Raw genomic sequence first — 23,158 nt, forward strand, 5'->3', positions numbered from 1 at the left:
GGAACCCGTGCCATACCCTACCCATCATGCCAGTAAACCGGCAATCCGGGATAGCAACCTCACATCTGCCGAGCTACCTCGGTGGACAAAAGAGAGGGCGGCCAGAAATCCGCCACAAAGCATACCTCCTTCGGCCACCACCCCCGGAATCCGAAAGGTGGCTTCCAGAGATACACCCGTCGCCCGAGAGACACCCAAAGCCACCCTCCGGGATACCGGAGAGGGATCAGGACATCCCCAGGCAATCCAGATTCCACGGCAAACTACGCCACCGCCAAGAACCTCAATGGAATGGGATGGACCCCGGTACCCTTTCCCCTACCTAGAAACTAGCGTGCCTGTGGGAAAAAAAAAAAAAAAAAAAAAAAAAAAAAAAAAGAGAGAGAGAGAGAGAGAGAGAGAGAGAGAGGCCAAAAAGGAAGGGCAAAAGGGAGGGGTGGGGAGGAGGAGGAGGAAAGGAAAAGGGGAGGATGGGATAGGGAACGGGGGATTGGGGGGTAATTAGGTTCGGTCTGAGGAAGTAGACCGACAGGTCTAATTCCTCAGACCAAGAGCCTCTTCACCACGCCAAGGAGCCCCCCTTGAAGAGGTACTGTACTATAATAATAATTATAATAATACGGCTTCGTAAGGCCATCGCTAGATGGCAGTGAATACCACAACAATGTGGGAGCAGTTATGGCCGCCTCCACTTGTCACGTATGCCATATTTTATTCATTCTAGAGTATATAGCAGGATTCTATGTTACAGTGGTCCCCCGCTTTTCGTAGTTCCCGGCAATCGTAAATTTCGCCAATCATAGGGGTATTTTCGTATAAACATGGACTTGCTTTTCATAGGTTGACTCGCGAGTCGTAGTTCGTCCGGGACACGTACCCACGGCGTGAGCCGGGGTGGCAGCCAGTCTGGCATTGTTTACCAGCGAGCGAAGGTCCCCTCACGTGCTCCAGCGAAATATTTCATAATATTCCATTTATTTTAGTGCTTGCAAGTACTAAATAAGCTACCATGGCTCCAAAGAAAGGTCCTAGTGCCAAGCCTGTGGTAAAGAAGGTGAGAAATATGATTGAATTTAAGAAAACCATCATTGAACAATATGAAAGTGGTACAAGTGTGGCCGAACTGTCCAGGATGTATAAGAAACCCTACACAACCTTATGTTCCATAGTGGCCAAGAAAAAGGAAATCAAGGATGCTGTTGTTGCAAAGGGGGTAACTATGCTGACAAAAATGAGATCACCAGTACTCGAAGAGGTTCAGAAGTTATTATTGGTGTGGATAAATGAGAAACAACTAGCAGGAGATACTCTTATGACTTCGATTATTTGTGAAAAGGCTAGGCAGTTGCATGAAGATTTGGTAAAGAAATTGCCTGCAAATAGTGATGTGGGTGAATTTAAGGCCAGCAAAGGCTGGTTTGAGAGATTTAAGAACCGTACTGGCATACATAGTGTGGTAAGGCATAGTGAGGCTGCCAGTTCGGACCACAAGGCGGCTGAAAAATATGTGCATGAATTCCAGGAGTACATAGAGGCTGGAGGACTGAAACCTGGACAAGTGTTCAATTGTGATGAAACAGGCCTCTTTTGGAAGAAAATGCCAAAGAGGACCTTCATTACACAAGAGGAAAAGGCAATGCCAGGACACAAGCCTATGAAAGACAGGCTGACGCTAATGTTCTGTGCTAATGCTAGTGGGGATTTCAAAGTGAAGCCATTACTAGTGTACCATTCTGAAAATCCCCGAGTGTTCAGGAAAAACAATGTTATGAAGAGTAAATTGTGTGTGTTTTGGAAATCTAATAGTAAGGCATGGGTCACGAGGGAAATTTTTGTTGAGTGGTTCAATGAAGTGTTTGGCCCTAGTGTGAAGGAGTATCTCCTGGAAAAGAAATTGGATCTCAAGTGTCTGCTAGTAATGGACAATGCACCTGCTCATCCTCCAAACTTGGATGACCTAATTTTCGAGGAGTTTGGGTTCATCACAGTAAAGTTCTTGCCCCCGAATACCACTCCTCTCCTCCAGCCCATGGACCAGCAGGTCATTGCAAACTTTAAAAAACTCTACACAAAAGCAATGTTTCACAGGTGCTTGACTGTGACCACAGACACTCACTTGACCCTAAGGGAATTTTGGAGAGAGCACTTCAGCATCCTCCATTGCATAACCCTTATAGGTATGGCTTGGGAGGGAGTGACTACCAGGACTTTGAACTCTGCCTGGAGAAAATTGTGGCCATATTGTGTCGACAAGAGGGATTTTGAAGGGTTTGGGACTGACCCTAATGAGCCTATGTCTGTTGTAACATCAATTGTGGCACTGGGGAGTTCCATGGGGTTGGATGTGAGCTTGGAGGATGTGGAAGACCACAACGAAGAGCTCACCACTGAGGAGCTGCAAGAGCTTCAGCAGGAAGAGCAACACATCGCAGCTCAGAATCTTGCTGCAGAGGAGGAGGAAGAGAGATGGAAGAAGGTGCCTTCAGAAATTAGAGAGATTTTTACTATGTGGGGTAAGATGGAAAGCTTTATGGAGAAACATCACCCTAACAAGGTTGTTGCAAGCCAGGTTGGCAACATGTACAGTGACAGTCTTGGGCCATTTTAGGGAAGTGTTAAAGAGACGCCAGAAACAGAGCTCTCTCCACAGTTATTTTGCGAGACAGGACTACAGTGACTCTCAAGGTGGTCCTAGTGGCATTAAGAAACAGAGAAGACAAGCAACCCCAGAAAAGCAATTGGTACCTGAGGTGTTGCTGGAAGGGGATTCCCCTTCCAAACTATAAACAATCCACTCTCTCTCCTCCTCCAGTCTCCCATACACTAAGAAGAATCTCCAATAAAGGTAAGTGTTATGCTGTTAATGTTTCATTCATCATTTCCCATTGTATTGTTTATGTACTACATGTATATTTCATGTAAAAAATTTTTTTGTTTTAATACTTTTGGGTGTCAGGAACAGATTAACTGTACAGTGGACCCCCGCATACCGTACGCATCGCATACCGTACAATCCGCATACCGCTCGCTTTTATCGCAAAAATTTTGCCTCGCATACCGCCCAAAAACCCGCTCACCGCTCTTCGTCCGAGACGCGGCCAATGTGCGCCCTCAGCCAGCCTCACATGTTCCGCCGGTGGCATTGTTTACCAGCCAGCCTCCGCGGTAACATCCAAGCATACAATCGGAATATTTCGTATTATTACAGTGTTTTCGGTGCTTTATCTGGAAAATAAGTGACCATGGGCCCCAAGAAAGCTTCTAGTGCCAACCCTACAGCAATAAGGGTGAGAATTCCAATAGACATGAAGAAAGAGATCATTGATAAGTATGAAAGTGGAGTGCGTGTCGCCGACCTGGTCAGGTTGTACAAGAAACCCAAATCAACCATCGCTACTATTGTGGGCAACAGAAAGGCAATCAAGGAAACTGTTCTTGCCAAAGGTTTAACTGTGTTTTCGAAACAGAGATCGCAAGTGATGGAAGATGTTGACTCTTATTGGTGTGGATAAATGAAAAACAGCTAGCAGGAGATAGTGTCTCTCAAGCGATCATAAGCGAAAAGGCTAGGAAGTTGCATGAGGATTTAATTAAAAAAATGCCTGCAACTAGTGATGAAGTGAGTGAATTTAAGGCCAGCAAAGGTTGGTTTGAGAGATTTAAGAAGCGTAGTAGCATACATAGTGTGATAAGGCATGGTGAGGCTGCCAGTTCGGACCACAAAGCAGCTGAAAAATATGTGCAGGAATTCAAGGAGTACATAGAAACTGAAGGACTGAAACCTGAACAAGTGTTTAATTGTGATGAAACAGGCCTGTTTTGGAAGAAAATGCCAAGCAGGACCTACATTACTCAGGAGGAAAAGGCACTCCCAGGACATAAGCCTATGAAAGACAGGCTTACTTTGTTGATGTGTTCCAATGCTACTGGTGATTGCAAAGTGAAGCCTTTATTAGTGTATTACTCTGAAACTCCCAGACCGTTCAGGCAAAAGAATGCCCTCAAGGAGAATTTGTGTGTGCTGTGGAGGGCAAACAGTAAGGCATGGGTCACTAGGGACTTTTTCTATGACTGGTTACACCATGCATTTGCCCCCAATGTGAAAGATTACCTAACTGAAAAGAAATTAGAACTTAAGTGCCTCCTGGTATTAGACAATGCCCCTGGTCATCCTACAGACGTGGCAGAGCGACTTTATGGGGACATGAAATTCATTAAGGTGAAGTTTTTGCCTCCTAATACCACTCCTCTCCTGCAGCCCATGGACCAGCAGGTTATTGCAAACTTCAAAAAACTGTACACAAAAGCTCTGTTTGAAAGGTGCTTTGTAGTGACCTCAGAAACTCAACTGACTCTAAGAGAGTTTTGGAGAGATCACTTTAATATCCTCAATTGTGTAAACCTTATAGGTAAGGCTTGGGAGGGAGTGACTAAGAAGACCTTGAACTCTGCTTGGAAGAAACTGTGGCCAGAATGTGTAGACAAAAGGGATTTTGAAGGGTTTGAGGCTAACCCTGAGAGGATTATGCCAGTTGAGGAATCCATTGTGGCATTGGGAAAGTCCTTAGGGTTGGAGGTTAGTGGGGATGATGTGGAAGAGTTGGTGGAGGAGGACAATGAAGAACTAACCACTGATGAGCTGATAGATCAACTTCAACAGCAAGAGGCCAGACCTGAGGAAACTGGTTCAGAGGAGGGGAGAGAGAAATTGAAGAAGTTGCCTACTACAAAGATTAAGGAAATCTGTGCAAAGTGGCTTGAAGTGCAAACCTTCATGGATGAAAATCACCCTCACACAGCTATTGCAAGCCGTGCTGGTGATTATTACACTGACAATGTTGTGAAACACTTTAGGGAAGTCATAAAGGAACGAGAGGTACAGGCCACTATGGACAGATATGTTGTGCGAAAGAAGTCCAGTGACTCTGAATCTGGTCCTAGTGGCATTAAAAGAAGAAGGGAAGTAACCCCAGAAAAGGACTCGACACCTCAAGTCTTAATGGAAGGGGATTCCCCTTCTAAACACTAACACTCTCTCTCCCCTCCTCCCATCCCATCAATCATCATCAGATCTTCAATAAAAGTAAGTGTCATGTAATTGTGCATGCCTTTTTCAGTTTGTGTGTATTAAAATTAACATTTCATGTGGTAAAAAAAAAATTTTTTCATACTTTTGGGTGTCTTGCACGGATTAATTTGATTTCCATTATTTCTTATGGGGAAAATTCATTCGCATACCGAACATTTCGCATAACAACCAGCCCTCTTGCACGGATTAAAGTCGCTATGCGGGGGTCCACTGTATTTACATTATTTCTTATGGGGAAAATTGATTCGTAAATCGTAAATTTCGTTTATAGTAATGGCTCCAGGAACGGATTAATTACGAAAAACGAGGGACCACTGTAATTATATTGTTTATTATGTCATATTAGATCAATTGTGATAGATAAATAAGCTGTAGAGCTGATATTAGTGTTATACTGAAGTGTATTTTTCTTGCCTCTGAAAGCAGGAATTCCGCTGGAACAGATTAATGGCTTTTCAATTAATTTAAATTGATTCAGCATACGAACAACTCAGGATACGAACAAGATCATGGAACGGATTAAGTTCATAAGCTTAGGTTCCACTGTAGTTGATTGGGCAATTTCTTGTGCTTATTTGATAAAATGGAACACATACAAGTGAAATAGCTAAGAATTTGGTCTAATGGAACAATGCAATTGGCCGAAAATAGGACTCAAAATGGGCAAAATTGCAGATGTGTAAGTATCACTGACACAGTAAAATTCGCAAGAGCATAATTTCATACTTTTTTGTTTTATAACCTTCAGAAAAAGATTCTCTACCATTTCATAAGAAAACATTTTTTTTTTTTTAAATTCTTGGACCTTGTGGGGAATTTTCAGATTGGGGCCCTGGACTCTCAAAGGGTTAAGAATCCTCTTCCTTTGGCCTCATTGGGCATATCTTTCCTTTTACAAAATTCAACTCCTAGGTAGAAAGAAACTCACTAGATTTCTTGTCCCAATACTTGAGGCTATCCTCCCTACCTTTGGGTTGAATCTGATTGCCTCCCATTCTCCAAGGTGACGTATGACCCATATGGGTTTGCCACACATCATGAAATTAACATGCCATGGCAAGGGTCTCTCACATGAATGGGTTAAATTGTGATGCCTGTATTTATGGAAAAGAGTAGCAAGGAAATGAGTGATGAATGTTTTTTGTATTATACAATGTAATATATGAAACACAGTCGATGAGTTACCCCATCTTAAGTTTCATCCTTGAATGTTTTAGTCAGAAGCATAAAATAATCTCTATACAGCACTTCGATACTGAATAAGCAACTATTTTTTGATTATTCTTTTATAAAAAGGTTATAAAATCTAATAGCAGTACACAGCAGTTCCTCTCATCCCATTCTTATTTTCCAATACTAAATGATTATAAATCCTAAAGCTTTCTTTCCTTTTTTTTAGAAAAATGTTGCTTTTGTGATGTATTAAACTGGAAATGCAGATGAGCATGAAAATGAGGCAAGCCAATATATTCTGTAACAACTGCTAATAAAATTTTATGATATTCTACTCGATTTAATCTATTTCTCAATGATTTACAAATTATTTTAACAATGTTGAAAAATTGTAATAACTGAATTATGTTTACCATGAATATCTGAATAAGGAAAAATCTGCCTTGAGGATTTATCAACAGATGGAAAACAACAAAATTATACTGCATGTGTAACCTTATGTTATTTACCCAGAGTTTTTGCCACAGAATGCATCAAAGTAGGGACAGAGTCTTGCACAAATGACCAACAAAGGTACTATTACTTCTAATATGATCAAACATCATAACTCTACTCCAAGAGACACTGATATTTGTTCCAGATACTGACTTTTCAGTGGAAGACCATAAAGTCTTTCTTCATCAATCACAGCGCACTGGAATAAAAATTACTCATTAAACACACAATCAATATTGAATATATTTTATAAAAGAAATAAACAAGTACATGTACAATGGTACCTTGGGATATGAACAGCTAAAAACTCAAACAATTATGCAAGTGTATTTATGTAAGTGCTTTCTTAAGTGTATTTTTGGGGGGTCTGAAACAGATTAATTTAATTTACATTATTCCTTATGGGAACAAATTCGTTCAGTATTGGCACTCAAACAGCCTTCTGAAACAAATTAAGCTCGTATCCCGAGGTACCACTGTATGCTCAGTAATAAATGCTTGGTAAACATTAAAACATGAAAAACTGACATTCGAGAAGTTTCTGATTCACATGGCAGTCAGAGCAGAATCAGATTTCCTTGATTTGCAGTTTGTGTTATTCAAAGTATGAGATAATCTATATGCAGATTTTTTTTTTTTTTCCCAACAAGTCGGCCATCTCCCACCGAGGCAGGGTGACCCAAAAAAAGAAAGAAAATCCCCAAAAAGAAAATACTTTCATCATCATTCAACACTTTCACCACACTCACACATTATCACTGTTTTTGCAGAGGTGCTCAGAATACAACAGTTTAGAAGCATACACATATAAAGATACACAACATATCCCTCCAAACTGCCAATATCCCAAACCCCTCCTTTAAAGTGCAGGCACTGTACTTCCCATTTCCAGGACTCAAGTCCGACTATATGAAAATAACCGGTTTCCCTGATTTTTTTTTTTTTTTTTTTTTTTCAACAAGTCGGCCGTCTCCCACCTAGGCAGGGTGACCCAAAAAAGAAAGAAAATCCCCAAAAAGAAAATACTTTCATCATCATTCAACACTTTCACCACACTCGCACATTATCACTGTTTTTGCAGAGGTGCTCAGAATACAACAGTCTAGAAGCATACACATATAAAGATGTGTACGAATGGTATATAATACCGACAAGATGAGATTAAGACACATGTGCAACATCTGGGTATCTTTATTGTAGACGTTTCGCCATCCAGTGGCTTTATCAATACAAATTCTAGGACATAACTTGAAGACAGTAGAACTATGTACAGAAGATGAGGTAATCAGTCCCTCAACCTAGGAGTAGGTGCGAAGAGCACCATAGTCGTGGAGATTCTGAAGCAGAAGAAAGGATCCTGGCGCTTATACAGTAACGTCAGGTGTAGCAGACGAGGGCATATTCACTAGTAGGCGGGATTCCCCAGTGGAAGTAGGTCCTTCCCAAAGAGAAGGTGCTCTTCGCACCTACTCCTAGGTTGAGGGACTGATTATCTCATCTTCTGTACATAGTTCTACTGTCTTCAAGTTATGTCCTAGAATTTGTATTGATAAAGCCACTGGATGGCGAAACGTCTACAATAAAGATACCCAGATGTTGCACATGTGTCTTAATCTCATCTTGTCGGTATTATATACCATTCGTACACAACTTGTCAGACACTGCAACATCATGGAATCTTAATTCTGAGGACATGTACATAACCTTCACGACTACGACAACTACTACTACTACTAACCCATCTCTTTGGGAAGGACCTACTTCCACTGGGGAATCCCGCCTACCAGTGAATATGCCCTCGTCTGCTACACCTGACGTTACTGTATAAGCGCCAGGATCCTTTCTTCTGCTTCAGAATCTCCACGACTATGGTGCTCTTCGCACCTACTCCTAGGTTGAGGGACTGATTACCTCATCTTCTGTACATAGTTCTACTGTCTTCAAGTTATGTCCTAGAATTTGTATTGATAAAGCCACTGGATGGCGAAACGTCTACAATAAAGATACCCAGATGTTGCACATGTGTCTTAATCTCACATATAAAGATACACAACATATCCCTCCAAACTGCCAATATCCCAAACCCCTCCTTTAAAGTGCAGGCATTGTACTTCCCATTTCCAGGACTCAAGTCCGACTATATGAAAATAACCGGTTTCCCTGAATCCCTTCACTAAATATTACCCTGCTCACACTCCAACAGATCGTCAGGTCCCAAGTACCATTCGTCTCCATTCACTCCTATCTAACATGCTCACGCACGCTTGCTGGAAGTCCAAGCCCCTTGCCCACAAAACCTCCTTTACCCCCTCTCTCCAACCCTTTCGAGGATGACCCCTACCCCGCCTTCCTTCCCCTATAGATTTATATGCTTTCCATGTCATTCTACTTTGATTCATTCTCTCTAAATGACCAAACCACCTCAACAACCCCTCTTCTGCCCTCTGACTAATACTTTTATTAACTCCACACCTTTTCCTAATTTCCACACTCCGAATTTTCTGCATAATATTTACACCACACATTGCCCTTAAACAGGACATCTCCACTGCCTCCAACCGTCTCCTCGCTGCTGCATTTACCACCCAAGCTTCACACCCATATAAGAGTGTTGGTACTACTATACTTTCATACATTCCCTTCTTTGCCTCCATAGATAACGTTTTTTGACTCCACATATACCTCAACGCACCACTCACCTTTTTTTCCTCATCAATTCTATGATTAACCTCATCCTTCATAAATTCATCCGCTGACATGTCAACTCCCAAGTATCTGAAAACATTCACTTCTTCCATACTCCTCCTCCCCAATTTGATATCCAATTTTTCTTTATCTAAATCATTTGATACCCTCATCACCTTACTCTTTTCTATGTTCACTTTCAACTTTCTACCTTTACACACATTCCCAAACTCATCCACTAACCTTTGCAATTTTTCTTTAAAATCTCCCATAAGCACAGTATCATCAGCAGATATAGTTGCTATATATAAGAAACAGTCTACTGTACAGACATCATGGGATCTATAACTCAATTTTTTTTTTGTAATGAATGAATATTTACAATTTTCCAAGTTCAATATATACAAGTTCAAATAATCCTCTGATACTATGCTTTATAATTCTGACCATTTAAAAAATATGAACCGAGGGGATGATGCTTCAGGGAACAGTGTTGACACATTACCAGCAAAACCTGGTAGAAGCACTGATGTCCATACAAGGGTGATAGATAGGGAGGAAACAGAAAAAAATGCATCAGCAGCAAATGCAGCTACAATGAATCCTAGCATATGGAAATCCAATCTACGCAAATACTATGCCTTGGGTATCTGCCAGACTATGGGAAACAAATAGGGAGAAGCCACAACCCCTCCAGGGACAGAGCTTTTTTAGGGCCAGGAGAGAAAAAAGACTGACAAGAAATGACAATAATACTAAACCAACTGAAAACACTTCTGGAGCACAGGCATGGACATTGGCCTCCACTCCAGAGCAACAGATATTAGAGCCAGCAAATAAAAACCCCCAAATTTCACCAATAAAGCGACATTTGTCTGTGCAACCATAAAGGGTCTAAAGCCGTCAAAAAACAACAAAATTCCTCACATCAAAGGCCTCCTCACGAATCAAATGCAATGTTTGCAGCATTCACAGAGACCCACAGAAAGGATCACTATGACAATGAAATATGGATCCCAGGTTATAACCTATTCAGATGTGACAGACTCAACAGGCAACAAGGGAAGTTGGCCTATACGTCACAGAGTCGCTCATTTGCTCAGAACTACTAAACACCTCAAATGATGTAGCTGAAGTTTTGGCAGTAAAGAATGAAAAATAAAACCTTGTCATTGTGGTGGCATACGAGCCTCCTGATGCAACTTCCCAGCAATTCCAGGAGTAGCTTTTGAAAATTGACCACTATCTGGCAAATCTCCCAACTCCTGTCCCAAACATCTTACTACTAGGAGATTTCAACTTGAGACACCTAAAATGGAGGAGTATAGCAAACAATGTTTTAGCAGAGATCACCCCGGGAGGCAGCTCAGATGAAAATGCACACACACACACTAACTGCACCAAATTCACCTTAAACCAGCAAATATTACAGCCTACAAGACTAGAAAATACGCTGGACCTCGTCTTCACTAACAATGATGATCTGATACGTAATATAACCGTATCAAAGACAATACACTCATATCACAATATAACAGAGGTACAGACATGTATGCACAGGGCTCCTGATCAACAAAATGTGATCAGTCATGAAGGTCTCTTCACAAAATTCAATTTCAATAACAAAAACATACAATGGGATCAAATAAACCATGCCCTAAATGAAACAAGCTGGGAAGATATCCCCTCCCCTCAAGGAAGGTTCCTTGATGTTGGTGAGGGGCTCTTGATTTAGGGAATTGGATCTGTGCTCCAGTTCCCCGAATTAAGATAAGATAAGATTTCGTTCGGATTTTTAACCCCGGAGGGTTAGCCACCCAGGATAACCCAAGAAAGTCAGTGCGTCATCGAGGACTGTCTAACTTATTTCCATTGGGGTCCTTAATCTTGTCCCCCAGGATGCGACCCACACCAGTCGACTAACACCCAGGTACCTATTTGCTGCTAGGTGAACAGGACAACAGGTGTAAGGAAACGTGTCGAAATGTTTCCACCCGCCGGGAATCGAACCCGGGCCCTCCGTGTGTGAAGCGGGAGCTTTAGCCACCAGGCCACCCTATTTCAGCATCGCCATCCAGAGGGGAAATGCTTGCTGCATACTTGGCTCACGTCCAGCCTCGGAGGAGCTGGAGGAAATTCATCATCTTTGATACATTGTGCCATTGTATTCATGTTTATGTTTTTTTCTGTAAATGTATTTTGTTTATTAATAAATGTTCACATAGAATCCCCCCAAATCCCCCCCCAGGCACTGTATAATCCTCTGGGTTTAGCGCTTCCCCCTTGATTATAATAATAATAATGGGAAGATATCCTAAACAACACAGATCCGAACATTTGCCTAGAAAAAAATGAATTCTGTGGTTCTTGAGATCTGCTCAAGATGCATTCCATTAAGAAAAAGAGAAGATGTAATCTAGAAAGAGAAAGACACTCCCTACTATACAGACAAAGGCAGAGTCACAAAGCTGCTGAGAGGGGCAAGTACAATATATCTGAAATACGAAGGGAGGCACTGGTCAATGAAGTTGCAAATATCGAACTTAAGCTGAAGGAATCTTACAGGAGACAAGAATCTCAGGAAGAACAAAAAGCCATAAAGGAAACTGAAAAAAAAAAAAATACTTCTTCTCTTATGCCAAATCTAAGGGAAAAACAACATCCAGTACTGCACTCCTGCTTAGGCGAGATGGGACATACATAGATGACAGCCAAGAAGTGGGCGAGATATTAAAGTCCCAATACGACTCAGTGTTCAGCAAGCCACTGCCCAGATTAAGGGTCAATAACCCAAATGAATTCTTTATGAACAAAACTCCAAACTTGGTCATCTCAAAAATCTTGGATATTACCCTAACTCCACAAGACTTTGAAAAGGCACTCTGTCCCAGGCCCATACTCGTGGACTCCGTGTTCATCAAGAATTGCAAGTAGCCCCTATCAAGTGCCTTCAGCATTTTATGGAGAGGGAGCGTGGACACAGAGGTCATCCCACACACACTAAAAACAACAGACCCACTCCACAAAGGTGGCAGTAAAGCAAGTGCAAAAACTACAAACTGATAGCACTAACATCATCATAAAAATCTACGAGCGGGTTCTAAGAAGCAAGATCGCCAACCACCTAGGTACCCATCAATTACACAACCCAAGGCAACACGGGTTTAGAGCAGGTCGCTCCTGCCTGTCCCAGCTCCTGGACCACTATGACAAGGTCCTGGATGCTGTAGACTGGATAAACAAAATACAGATGTAGCATACAAAGACTGCAAAAGCTTTCGACAAGTGTGGCCATGGTGTAAAAGCACGCAAAATGCATGATAAAGGAATAACAGGAAAAGTTGGTAGATGGATCTATAACTTCCTGACAAATAGAACACAAAGAGTAATAGTAAACAGAGTAAAGTCCCAGGCAGCCACGATGAAAAGCTCTGTTCCACAAGGCACAGTATGTGCTCCCATTCTATTCCTCATCCTCATTTCTGACACAGACAGATATGTCCATCATAGCTCCGTGTCTTCCTTTGTGCAGGACACCCGGATTGCCATGGCAGTGACCTCCATCGAAGACACTAAGACTCCAAGTGGACATCAACCAAATCTTCAAATGGGCCACTCAAAACAATATGAAGTTCAACGAAGAGAGATTTCAACTACTCAGATATGGAAAACTTAAGGAAATTAAAAACGTATCAGGGTATACAACAAACTCTAACCATACAATAAAGCGAAAAAGAAATGTGAAGGACCTGGGAGTGATAATGTCAGAGGATCTCGCCTTCAAAGACCACAACAATGTATCTACCTCATCAGCCAGGAAAATGATAGGATGGATAATGAGAACCTTCAAAACTAGGGACGCCAAGCCCATGATGACACTCTTCAAATCGCCTGTTCACTCTAGGCTGGAATACTGCTGTACACTAACAGCCCCCTTCAGGGATTGCAACATTGCAGGCCTGGAGAGCATACAAAGGACTTTCACAGCACACTTAAGTACGATAAGGCACCTAAATTACTGGGAACGGTTGAAGGTCCTTGATCTGTATTCTCTGGAACGCAGTTGAGAGAAATACACGATAATATACACCTGGAGGTCATGGAGGGATCGGTACCAATCCTGCACACAAAAATCACTCCCTATGAAAGCTAAAGACTTGGCAGGAGATGCAACATTCCCCCGATGAAGAGCAGGGGAGCCACAAATACTTTGTGAGACAACACAATAAGTGTCCGGGGCCCAAGACTGTTCAACTGCCTCCTAGCATACATAAGGGGGATTACCAATAGACCCCTGACTGTCTTCAAGAAGGCACTGGACAGCCACCTAAAGTCAGTACCTGACCAACCGGGCTGTGGTTCGTACATCAGTTTGAGTGTGGCCGGCAGTAACAGCCTGGTTGATCAGACCCTGATCCACCATGAGGCCTGGTCTCAGACTGAGCCGCGGAGGTGTTGACCCCCGAAACCCTCTCCAGGTAAACTCCAGGAGTAGTTTCTCTCTGACTGGATAAACTGCAATTTTCCCATGGCTGAAAAAAAAAAACTTGCACTGTGCTATGATGTCATCAACTAAGAGGTCAGAGTTCAGTCCAGTAGATGATGCCATATCTTGCCCAGATTTTAAAGTCTGAAGGTAAGTATTCCTCAGGTAACATCCTCAACCCACCCCTTTCCCATGCATGTGTATAGTTAACCATTTATATAACCCTTTGCTTGTTTTCATGAGGATTCACCATACAGATAAGTCTGACATTAATGAGAGTTAGGCTCCTGAAGTCACAGACAATTAGAAATTTTGCATGCACTAATTACAGAAATTTTCTCATTTTACATGTACACTAAACTCTTATAACTGGCGCTGTATGAAAAATAACTCAATGTGAGGTACAGAACACACGGGATAAAATAGGATTACATTTCTCTGGGTCACACTGCCTTGGCAGGAGACAACCACTGTGGTAAATAACAAAATGTGAAACCTCCAGATTTACGAAACTACTCTTTTTTTTATAAACCCCATTACTGTATTTCAGAATTGTTCATTATTGGTACTGTCTGTCTGCTGGATAAACTAATTTTAATTTGATGAACAAGATTCAATAAGTGTCCTTTACTGTTACAATAACAGAAAAACAATTGCCATTCAGATTTGATGGATAATCAGCAATACTGGGCACTCTCTCCTTCTTATTAGTCCATTAAATCAAGGTTTCATTGTATTTTATACAACTGATAATCAGTCATCACTGCTTCCTCCAATATCCTCCTTTGACCACTCTTTCTGGACTTGGTTGAATCCATTTCAGTGAAAAATATGTACTGCAACTGTGGCATGCAAAGAGTATGTAACCTTTATTCGGCACATGTACACACCCTCATTTACAGGCTATCTCCCCCAACCAGCGAACCAGGTTGCTAAGAGTTGATGATGGGGCCCCGTCGTTCATCTAGTGACCAGGTCCTAGCCAATAAGAAGATGGTTTTGGCAATCGCAGAGGTTATGTGGGTACCACTCTCCTGTCTGCCCTTGTCTTTCCCATTCTAGAGCTGGTTGAAGCACGGTCTGCTATCTTGTGGCTTCTATTTCTGCCTTGCTTACCGTGGAGTGCACTATACTTATCACTGTACATAGTGTACATACTGCTGTTCTAAATTGGTGAAGGATAATATAAGTCCTAAACTTTTTCTGCTGTGTTTATTTTGCTCCCTTTACACCCGGGATAACAGGCCATTTGGAATCCTGGGTTTTAATATGGGTAGCCTGTCCGAGAGCTGGAGCTGGACTTAGAGAAACGGTTGAGCTTATGGTGAAGCTCGTAGCAGGAACATTGTGCAGCTTGCTGTCTGGCATTGCATTAGCTTTGCCTACGCTTTACAAATTTTGCATGTCAGTTGCTTTGTTATGGTCAGCCTTGCTATTGTGTGATCGTTCAACAGCTCGCTACTAGCTTGTTCAGTGTGCTCGCTTCGCTACGGTCAATCTTCTAGAACAGTGTAGCTGTCTGGCATTGCTTTACAAATTTTGCGTGTCAGTTGTTACTAGCCTGTTCGGTGTGGAGAATTTTGCAGTCGGCTTTGCTTGTATGCGTATTCTGCAATCGTACTGTGCATAGCTAAGCGTGTTCTGCAAATTAATGTGTTACGTTGGGGTATTCTGCAATCGTACTGTGCACAGCAAATAACTTATGCCACCTAGATGAGTCAGAAGTCTGGTGTCGGCATATACTTTGCATAACCTACCTAAATTGTCGCTACAGCATTGTTGGAAAATTGCTCTGTGGCATGCAAAGAGTACGTAACCTTTATTCGGCGTATGTACACACCCTCATTTACAGGTTATCTCCCCCAACCAGCGAACCAGGTTGCTAAGACACACCCTCATTTACAGGCTATCTCCCCCAACCAGCGAACCAGGTTGCTAAGAGTTGATGATGGGGCCCCGTCGTTCAACTAGTGACCAGGTTCTAGCCAATAAGAAGATGGTTTTGGCAATCGCAGAGGTTATGTGGGTACCACTCTCCTGTCAGCCCTTGTCATTCCCATTCTAGAGCTGGTTGAAGCACGGTCTATCTTGTGGCTTCTATTTCTGCCTTGCTTACCCTGGAGTGCACTATACTTATCACTGTACATAGTGTACATATTGCTGTTCTAAATTGGTGAAGGATAATATAAGTCTAAACTTTTTCTGCTGTGTTTATTTTGCTCCCATTTCACCCGGGATAACAGGCCATTTGGATTCCTGGGTTGTAATATGGGTATAATATGGGTAGCCTGTCCGGGAGCTGGAGCTGGACTTAGAGAAACGGTTGAGCTTAGGGTGAAGCTCGTAGCGGGAATATTGTGCAGCTTGCTGTCTGGCATTGCATTAGCTTTGCCTACACTTTACAAATTTTGCATGTCAGTTATTGTTATGGTCAGCCTTGCTATTGTGTGATCGTTCAACAGCTCGCTACTAGCTTGTTCGGTGTGCTCGCTTCGCTACAGTCAATCTTCTAGAACAGTGTAGCTGTCTGGCATTGCTTTACAAATTTTGCGTGTCAGTTGTTACTAGCCTGTTCGGTGTGGAGAATTTTGTAGTCGGCTTTGCTTGTATGCGTATTCTGCAATCGTACTGTGCATAGCTAAGCGTGTTCTGCAAATTAACGTGTTACGTTGGGGTATTCTGCAATCGTACTGTGCAAAGCGAATAACTTATGCCACCTAGACGAGTCAGACGTCTGGTGTCGGCATATACTTTGCATAACCTACCTAAATTGTCCCTACAGCGTTGTTGGAAAATTGCTCGTTCCATTGGCATTAAATACAAACGCACTCTCACAGCTGCGCAACTGTGTTCACTGATTGCTGACAAACTTATAGAAGAAGAGATGGCACATCAGACTCCTCCCTCTACGGGAGCTAGGGCAAAAACTACTATGTTCTTGCAGGAGGAAGATGATACACCTACGGAGCAAAATGGTCAGTATAGTGCAGCTGGGTTGTCTCAAGGTGAATCAGCGTCGTTGGCACTTGAGCTGGCAAAAATCAATCTTGAGCAAACTAGGGAACAGAGAGCATTCGCAAGGGAAGAATTTGATAGGGAAAGAGAAAGGAGGCAGTTTTCGCATTCTGTAAATGATTTTAGTTTACAAAAAGCAGTACAGCTTGTTCCCCGCTTCAATGAGGCCGAACCAGAACAATTTTTCGAAAGCTTTGAAAATCAGGCTCGAGCCTTGAGGTGGCCGGAACAGCATTGGGCATCGTTGGTTCATACAGCATTATTGGGTAAGGCACAGGAATTTACGTCAGCATTAAATGACGCTGAATTTTCTGATTATAAAGTAGTGAAGACCACAGTGTTGGGAGCATATACATGTATCCCAGCCAAATATAGAAAGATTTTTAAATTAAGCAGGCGGCAGCTTGGTCAATCCCTAGTGGACTTTGTAAGACAGCAAACCAAAGCTTTTACCAGCTGGTATAAAGCAAGTGGTGTCTCTACCTTTGAGGAGCTGGTACAGCTTATTCTGATTGATAACCTGCTGGAGTCTGTGGGACCAGAGGTTCGAGTCTTTCTGCAGGATCGTGACTTAACCACTGCATTGGAGGCAGCCAGGTTGGCTGATACCTTCGAAACTAACCGCTCCTTGTCCGAGCGGTCCCGTCTCTCTTTTCAACAGCCTGGCATGAGCAGAGATCGTCAACTTTGGAGAATGAAGTGCCAGCTGGAGGGAGAACGTCTACGTCAGCCAATTAAGTCACCTGGTGAGCCACGCTTCTCAACATATGGTCCACCTGCGGAGAGGCAAACTACTCATGGTGCATCTCAACAACAGTATCCAGAGAGACACCAGCCAGAACGACACCATTTGCAACGTCAGCAGGGAGAAAAAGGGCAAGCCTGTCGTCTGCTTCCTCTGTAACAAAGTAGGTCACATCCGTCCCAACTGCCCCCATAAACCCCAACCCATTAGGAAAATCTCTAATATCCCTAGTAACATGTCCCCTAGAGAAGTAGAAAAAGGTATGGCCCCTTATTATTGCAAGAGTCTTATTTCCCTTCAGGAAAACTCAGAAACAACTGAAGTAAAGACCTTTAGAGATACTGGAGCATATTGCTCACTTGTAAGAGAAGGAATATTACCCCTTTCAGAGAACACTTCCTTGAATTCCTCTGTTTTATTGGAAGCATTTGGAGGAGCTATATATTCTGTTCCTTTGCATAAAATTTATGTACAGTGCAAATATTACACTGGGTACTTGACTGTAGGTGTCTCAAAAGGATTCCCCATGAAAGATGCCATGTTATTACTGGGTAATAACATTACTACTGTTAGTGTGTGTCCTGAACCTATAATGAGTAATTCTTCTCCGGTGTTGGCCATAACTCGGGCAACATCCCAAGGGTTGTCTGGAGAGAATATTGACCTATCCTTGGACGACTCCGATCTCGGAATAGCCACGTTGTTTTATGAGGCACACCGGCCGGAGCCTCGTAAATCAAGTGAACAGACCCCGATCAAGCCTTCCTATTCCCAGGTTGCAGGATTGCCAGATGTCTCTGTTTCCATGCCCGACGGACTGTCCTTCCGGGAGGAACAACGAAAGGACCCTTCTTTAAAATTCGCTTTTCAGGCAGCCATGGGGAAATCCTCTTTGGATCATCCGGTCAAGTATGAACTTAAAAATGATTATTTGGTCTGCACTGAGACTGGTAAGGAGATAGAGGGCCGGCAATTGTTTAACAGGTTAGTGGTTCCAACCTCAAATATTAGCTCATAATACTTCATTAGGAGGTCACTTAGGAATTACAAAAACCTTGTATAGAATCACAAAAGAATTTTATTGGCCAAAATTAAAGGAAGATGTGAAGAATCATATTAGGTGTTGCCGAGAATGTCAACAAGTATGGAAACCTGGACATTCCATTAAACCTGCACCTCTCCAACCTATACCTGCTGATGGAGAACCTTTTGCAGATTTAATTATAGATTGTGTAGGTCCACTACATAGGTCAAAGTCTGGAAATCAATATTTATTTACGATTATGGATAAAGTAACCAGATATCCTGAAGCAATTCCCATGCGCAGTATTAATACTAAAGCTATTCTCAAAGCTTTTAACAAAATTCATTTCTTGTTTTGGCATTCCTAAAACTATTCAAAGTGATCAAGGTACTAACTTTACTGCCAAAGCATTTAGGGAAGTATTAACTAGGTTAGGGATAATCCACAACTTATCCACTGCCTATCATCCTCAGTCCCAAGGCGCCTTGGAAAGATTCCATCAGACGTTAAAAACCATGATGAGAACTTTTTGCATGCACTTTCCTACAGACTGGGATGAATCACTACCTTTGTTGCTGTTCTCAGTACGAGAGACGGTGCAAGAGTCTACAGGGTATAGTCCGTTTGAGCTGATCTTTGGGCACAATGTACGAGGTCCTCTTCGGGTGCTCAAAGAAGGATGGATGGGAGAAGACGTTAGCTCAACACTCTACAACCCGTCTTCAAGGTTGCAGGTGGCACGACAGTTAGCCAAGGCTAACCTAAAGACAGCTCAAAGTAAGATGAAACAGAGGTATGACAGAAGTGCACAATTCCACTTCTTCCATCCAGGAGACAAGGTGTTGGTGCAGGAACCTATACCTGGCCACACCTTGAAAGCTAGATTTACGGGACCTATGCAGATTGTAAGTAGATTATCTGATGTAAATTATGTGGTAGCTCCCATTGATAAGACCTCAAAAACTAAAACTTACCACATTAATCAATTAAAATATTTCCATACACCAGATAAAGTCCCAGTAATGACTCTGTCCTGTACCTCTGAGGATGACTCTGATTCTTTGCACTCTACCTCTGAAATTAATATTAAACTTTCAAATTCTGTCCTCCTCAAGGATCCTAGCCCTTTAATGGAGGGACTATCTGAAACGCAAGCAACAAATTTAACTGAGCTTCTACAATCATATCCTAATATTTTTTCGGATGTGCCGAAAAAATGTACGTTAGGTTATCATGATGTAGATGTGGGAAACTCTAAACCAATTAAACTCTCCCCCTACAGAGCTAATCCTGAAAAGCAAAGGTTACTTCAGCAGGAAGTAGAATATTTGTTAAAGCATGGTTTAGTGGAGGAGTCATCTAGTCCATGGGCTTCACCGTGCATCCTTGTGAAGAAGGCTGATGGAGGGTTTCGTATGTGTACAGACTACCGTAAGGTGAATGAGGTCACAATTACAGATGCTTACCCTCTTCCTCGTCTGGATGACGTAATTGACTTTGTGGGGTAAGGCTACTTTTGTGTCCAAGTTAGATCTCCTTAAAGGTTACTATCAGGTACCTTTGACGGATAAGGCGAAGGAAATCTCTGCCTTCGTAATTCCAGGAGGTCATTATCAATACACAGTTACCCCCTTTGGAATGAAAAATTCCCCCTCTTCATTCCAGAAACTTATCCATCAGGCTATTAAAGGACTTGAAGGCACGGCAGCGTACCTAGATGATATTGTTGTGGTGTCTGATACTTGGGATCAACACCTACTTAGACTTAAGGCTCTTTTTGAGACCTTTAAGAGTTCCCATTTAACAGTTAATTTATCTAAATCTTCCTTTGGCCAGGCCACTGTCACTTTTCTAGGCCATGAAGTAGGTAGTGGTAAAGTTGCACCTAAACTTGCTAAAGTTCTTGCTATTAAAGATTATCCAGTTCCTCATGATAGGAAATCTCTTCAACGTTTCCTAGGCATGATAGGATTTTACAGAAGATTCTGTAAGAATTTCTCAGATATTGTAGCCCCTCTTACCTCTCTTACCAGTCACAAAGTTCCCTTTAATTGGACCCCAGATTGTCAAACTTCTTTTGGCAAAGCAAAAAGAATATTGTGTACTGCACCCATTCTCTTGTCTCCAGACTTCTCCAAACCTTTTTCATTACAGGTTGATGCTTGTGAGTCTGGGGTTGGGGCAGTACTATTACAAAACGAGAATGAGGAGTTGCAGCCTGTAGCATACTTTTCAGCCAAGTTCCAGCCACATCAGAGGGCTTACTCTACCATTGAAAAAGAAGCCCTCGCGCTGGTACTGGCTTTGGAGCATTTCGATGATTATGTGGGCCAGACATCGCAGGTGGTCACAGTCTACAGTGATCACAATCCTCTAGTATATCTCCAAGCCATGAAGAACCACAACACAAGGCTCATGCACTGGATGCTAAGACTTCAACCATACTCACTCAGAATTAAATATATTCACTACAGTTTTTAAACTGCAACATTAACACCCCTCCTTCAGAGTGCAGGCACTGTACTTCCCATCTCCAGGACTCAAGTCCGGCCTGCCGGTTTCCCTGAATCCCTTCATAAATGTTACTTTGCTCACACTCCAACAGCACGTCAAGTATTAAAAACCATTTGTCTCCATTCACTCCTATCAAACACGCTCACGCATGCCTGCTGGAAGTCCAAGCCCCTCGCACACAAAACCTCCTTTACCCCCTCCCTCCAACCCTTCCTAGGCCGACCCCTACCCCGCCTTCCTTCCACTACAGACTGATACACTCTTGAAGTCATTCTGTTTCGCTCCATTCTCTCTACATGTCCGAACCACCTCAACAACCCTTCCTCAGCCCTCTGGACAACAGTTTTGGTAATCCCGCACCTCCTCCTAACTTCCAAACTACGAATTCTCTGCATTATATTCACACCACACATTGCCCTCAGACACGACATCTCCACTGCCTCCAGCCTTCTCCTCGCTGCAACATTCATCACCCACGCTTCACACCCATATAAGAGCGTTGGTAAAACTATACTCTCATACATTCCCCTCTTTGCCTCCAAGGACAAAGTTCTTTGTCTCCACAGACTCCTAAGTGCACCACTCACTCTTTTTCCCTCATCAATTCTATGATTCACCTCATCTTTCATAGACCCATCCGCTGACACGTCCACTCCCAAATATCTGAATACGTTCACCTCCTCCATACTCTCTCCCTCCAATCTGATATTCAATCTTTCATCACCTAATCTTTTTGTTATCCTCATAACCTTACTCTTTCCTGTATTCACCTTTAATTTTCTTCTTTTGCACACCCTACCAAATTCATCCACCAATCTCTGCAACTTCTCTTCAGAATCTCCCAAGAGCACAGTGTCATCAGCAAAGAGCAGCTGTGACAACTCCCACTTTGTGTGTGATTCTTTATCTTTTAACTCCACGCCTCTTGCCAAGACCCTCGCATTTACTTCTCTTACAACCCCATCTATAAATATATTAAACAACCACGGTGACATCACACATCCTTGTCTAAGGCCTACTTTTACTGGGAAAAAATTTCCCTCTTTCCTACATACTCTAACTTGAGCCTCACTATCCTCGTAAAAACTCTTCACTGCTTTCAGTAACCTACCTCCTACACCATACACTTGCAACATCTGCCACATTGCCCCCCTATCCACCCTGTCATACGCCTTTTCCAAATCCATAAATGCCACAAAGACCTCTTTAGCCTTATCTAAATACTGTTCACTTATATGTTTCACTGTAAACACCTGGTCCACACACCCCCTACCTTTCCTAAAGCCTCCTTGTTCATCTGCTATCCTATTCTCCGTCTTACTCTTAATTCTTTCAATTATAACTCTACCATACACTTTACCAGGTACACTCAACAGACTTATCCCCCTATAATTTTTGCACTCTCTTTTGTCCCCTTTGCCTTTATACAAAGGAACTATGCATGCTCTCTGCCAATCCCTAGGTACCTTACCCTCTTCCATACATTTATTAAATAATTGCACCAACCACTCCAAAACTATATCCCCACCTGCTTTTAACATTTCTATCTTTATCCCATCAATCCCGGCTGCCTTACCCCCTTTCATTTTACCTACTGCCTCACGAACTTCCCCCACACTCACAACTGGCTCTTCCTCACTCCTACAAGATGTTATTCCTCCTTGCCCTATACACGAAATCACAGCTTCCCTATCTTCATCAACATTTAACAATTCCTCAAAATATTCCCTCCATCTTCCCAATACCTCTAACTCTCCATTTAATAACTCTCCTCTCCTATTTTTAACTGACAAATCCATTTGTTCTCTAGGCTTTCTTAACTTGTTAATCTCACTCCAAAACTTTTTCTTATTTTCAACAAAATTTGTTGATAACATCTCACCCACTCTCTCATTTGCTCTCTTTTTACATTGCTTCACCACTCTCTTAACT

The 23,158-nt window shown here is 42.4% G+C and overlaps 1 protein-coding gene across 3 annotated transcripts in view; it reads right to left on the reverse strand.

Moving 5' to 3' along the window:
* Positions 1 to 398: 398 nt before the first annotated feature.
* The window catches only part of LOC128694123 (ER degradation-enhancing alpha-mannosidase-like protein 1), a 137,179-nt gene continuing 114,419 nt past the window's right edge, over positions 399 to 23,158 (reverse strand). For 2 of the 3 annotated variants that reach the window (XM_070080504.1, XM_070080488.1), the window contains one exon: positions 13,795 to 13,974. In XM_070080504.1, the coding sequence (XP_069936605.1) occupies positions 13,810 to 13,974 (165 nt within the window). In that variant the 3' untranslated portion in view covers positions 13,795 to 13,809. Of the gene's footprint in view, positions 6,957 to 13,794; positions 13,975 to 23,158 lie in introns of those variants that run through there. The other variant, XM_070080498.1, reaches the window with a different exon arrangement.

This window comes from Cherax quadricarinatus, chromosome 6, assembly GCF_038502225.1.
Source record: "Cherax quadricarinatus isolate ZL_2023a chromosome 6, ASM3850222v1, whole genome shotgun sequence".
NCBI lineage: Eukaryota > Metazoa > Arthropoda > Malacostraca > Decapoda > Parastacidae > Cherax > Cherax quadricarinatus.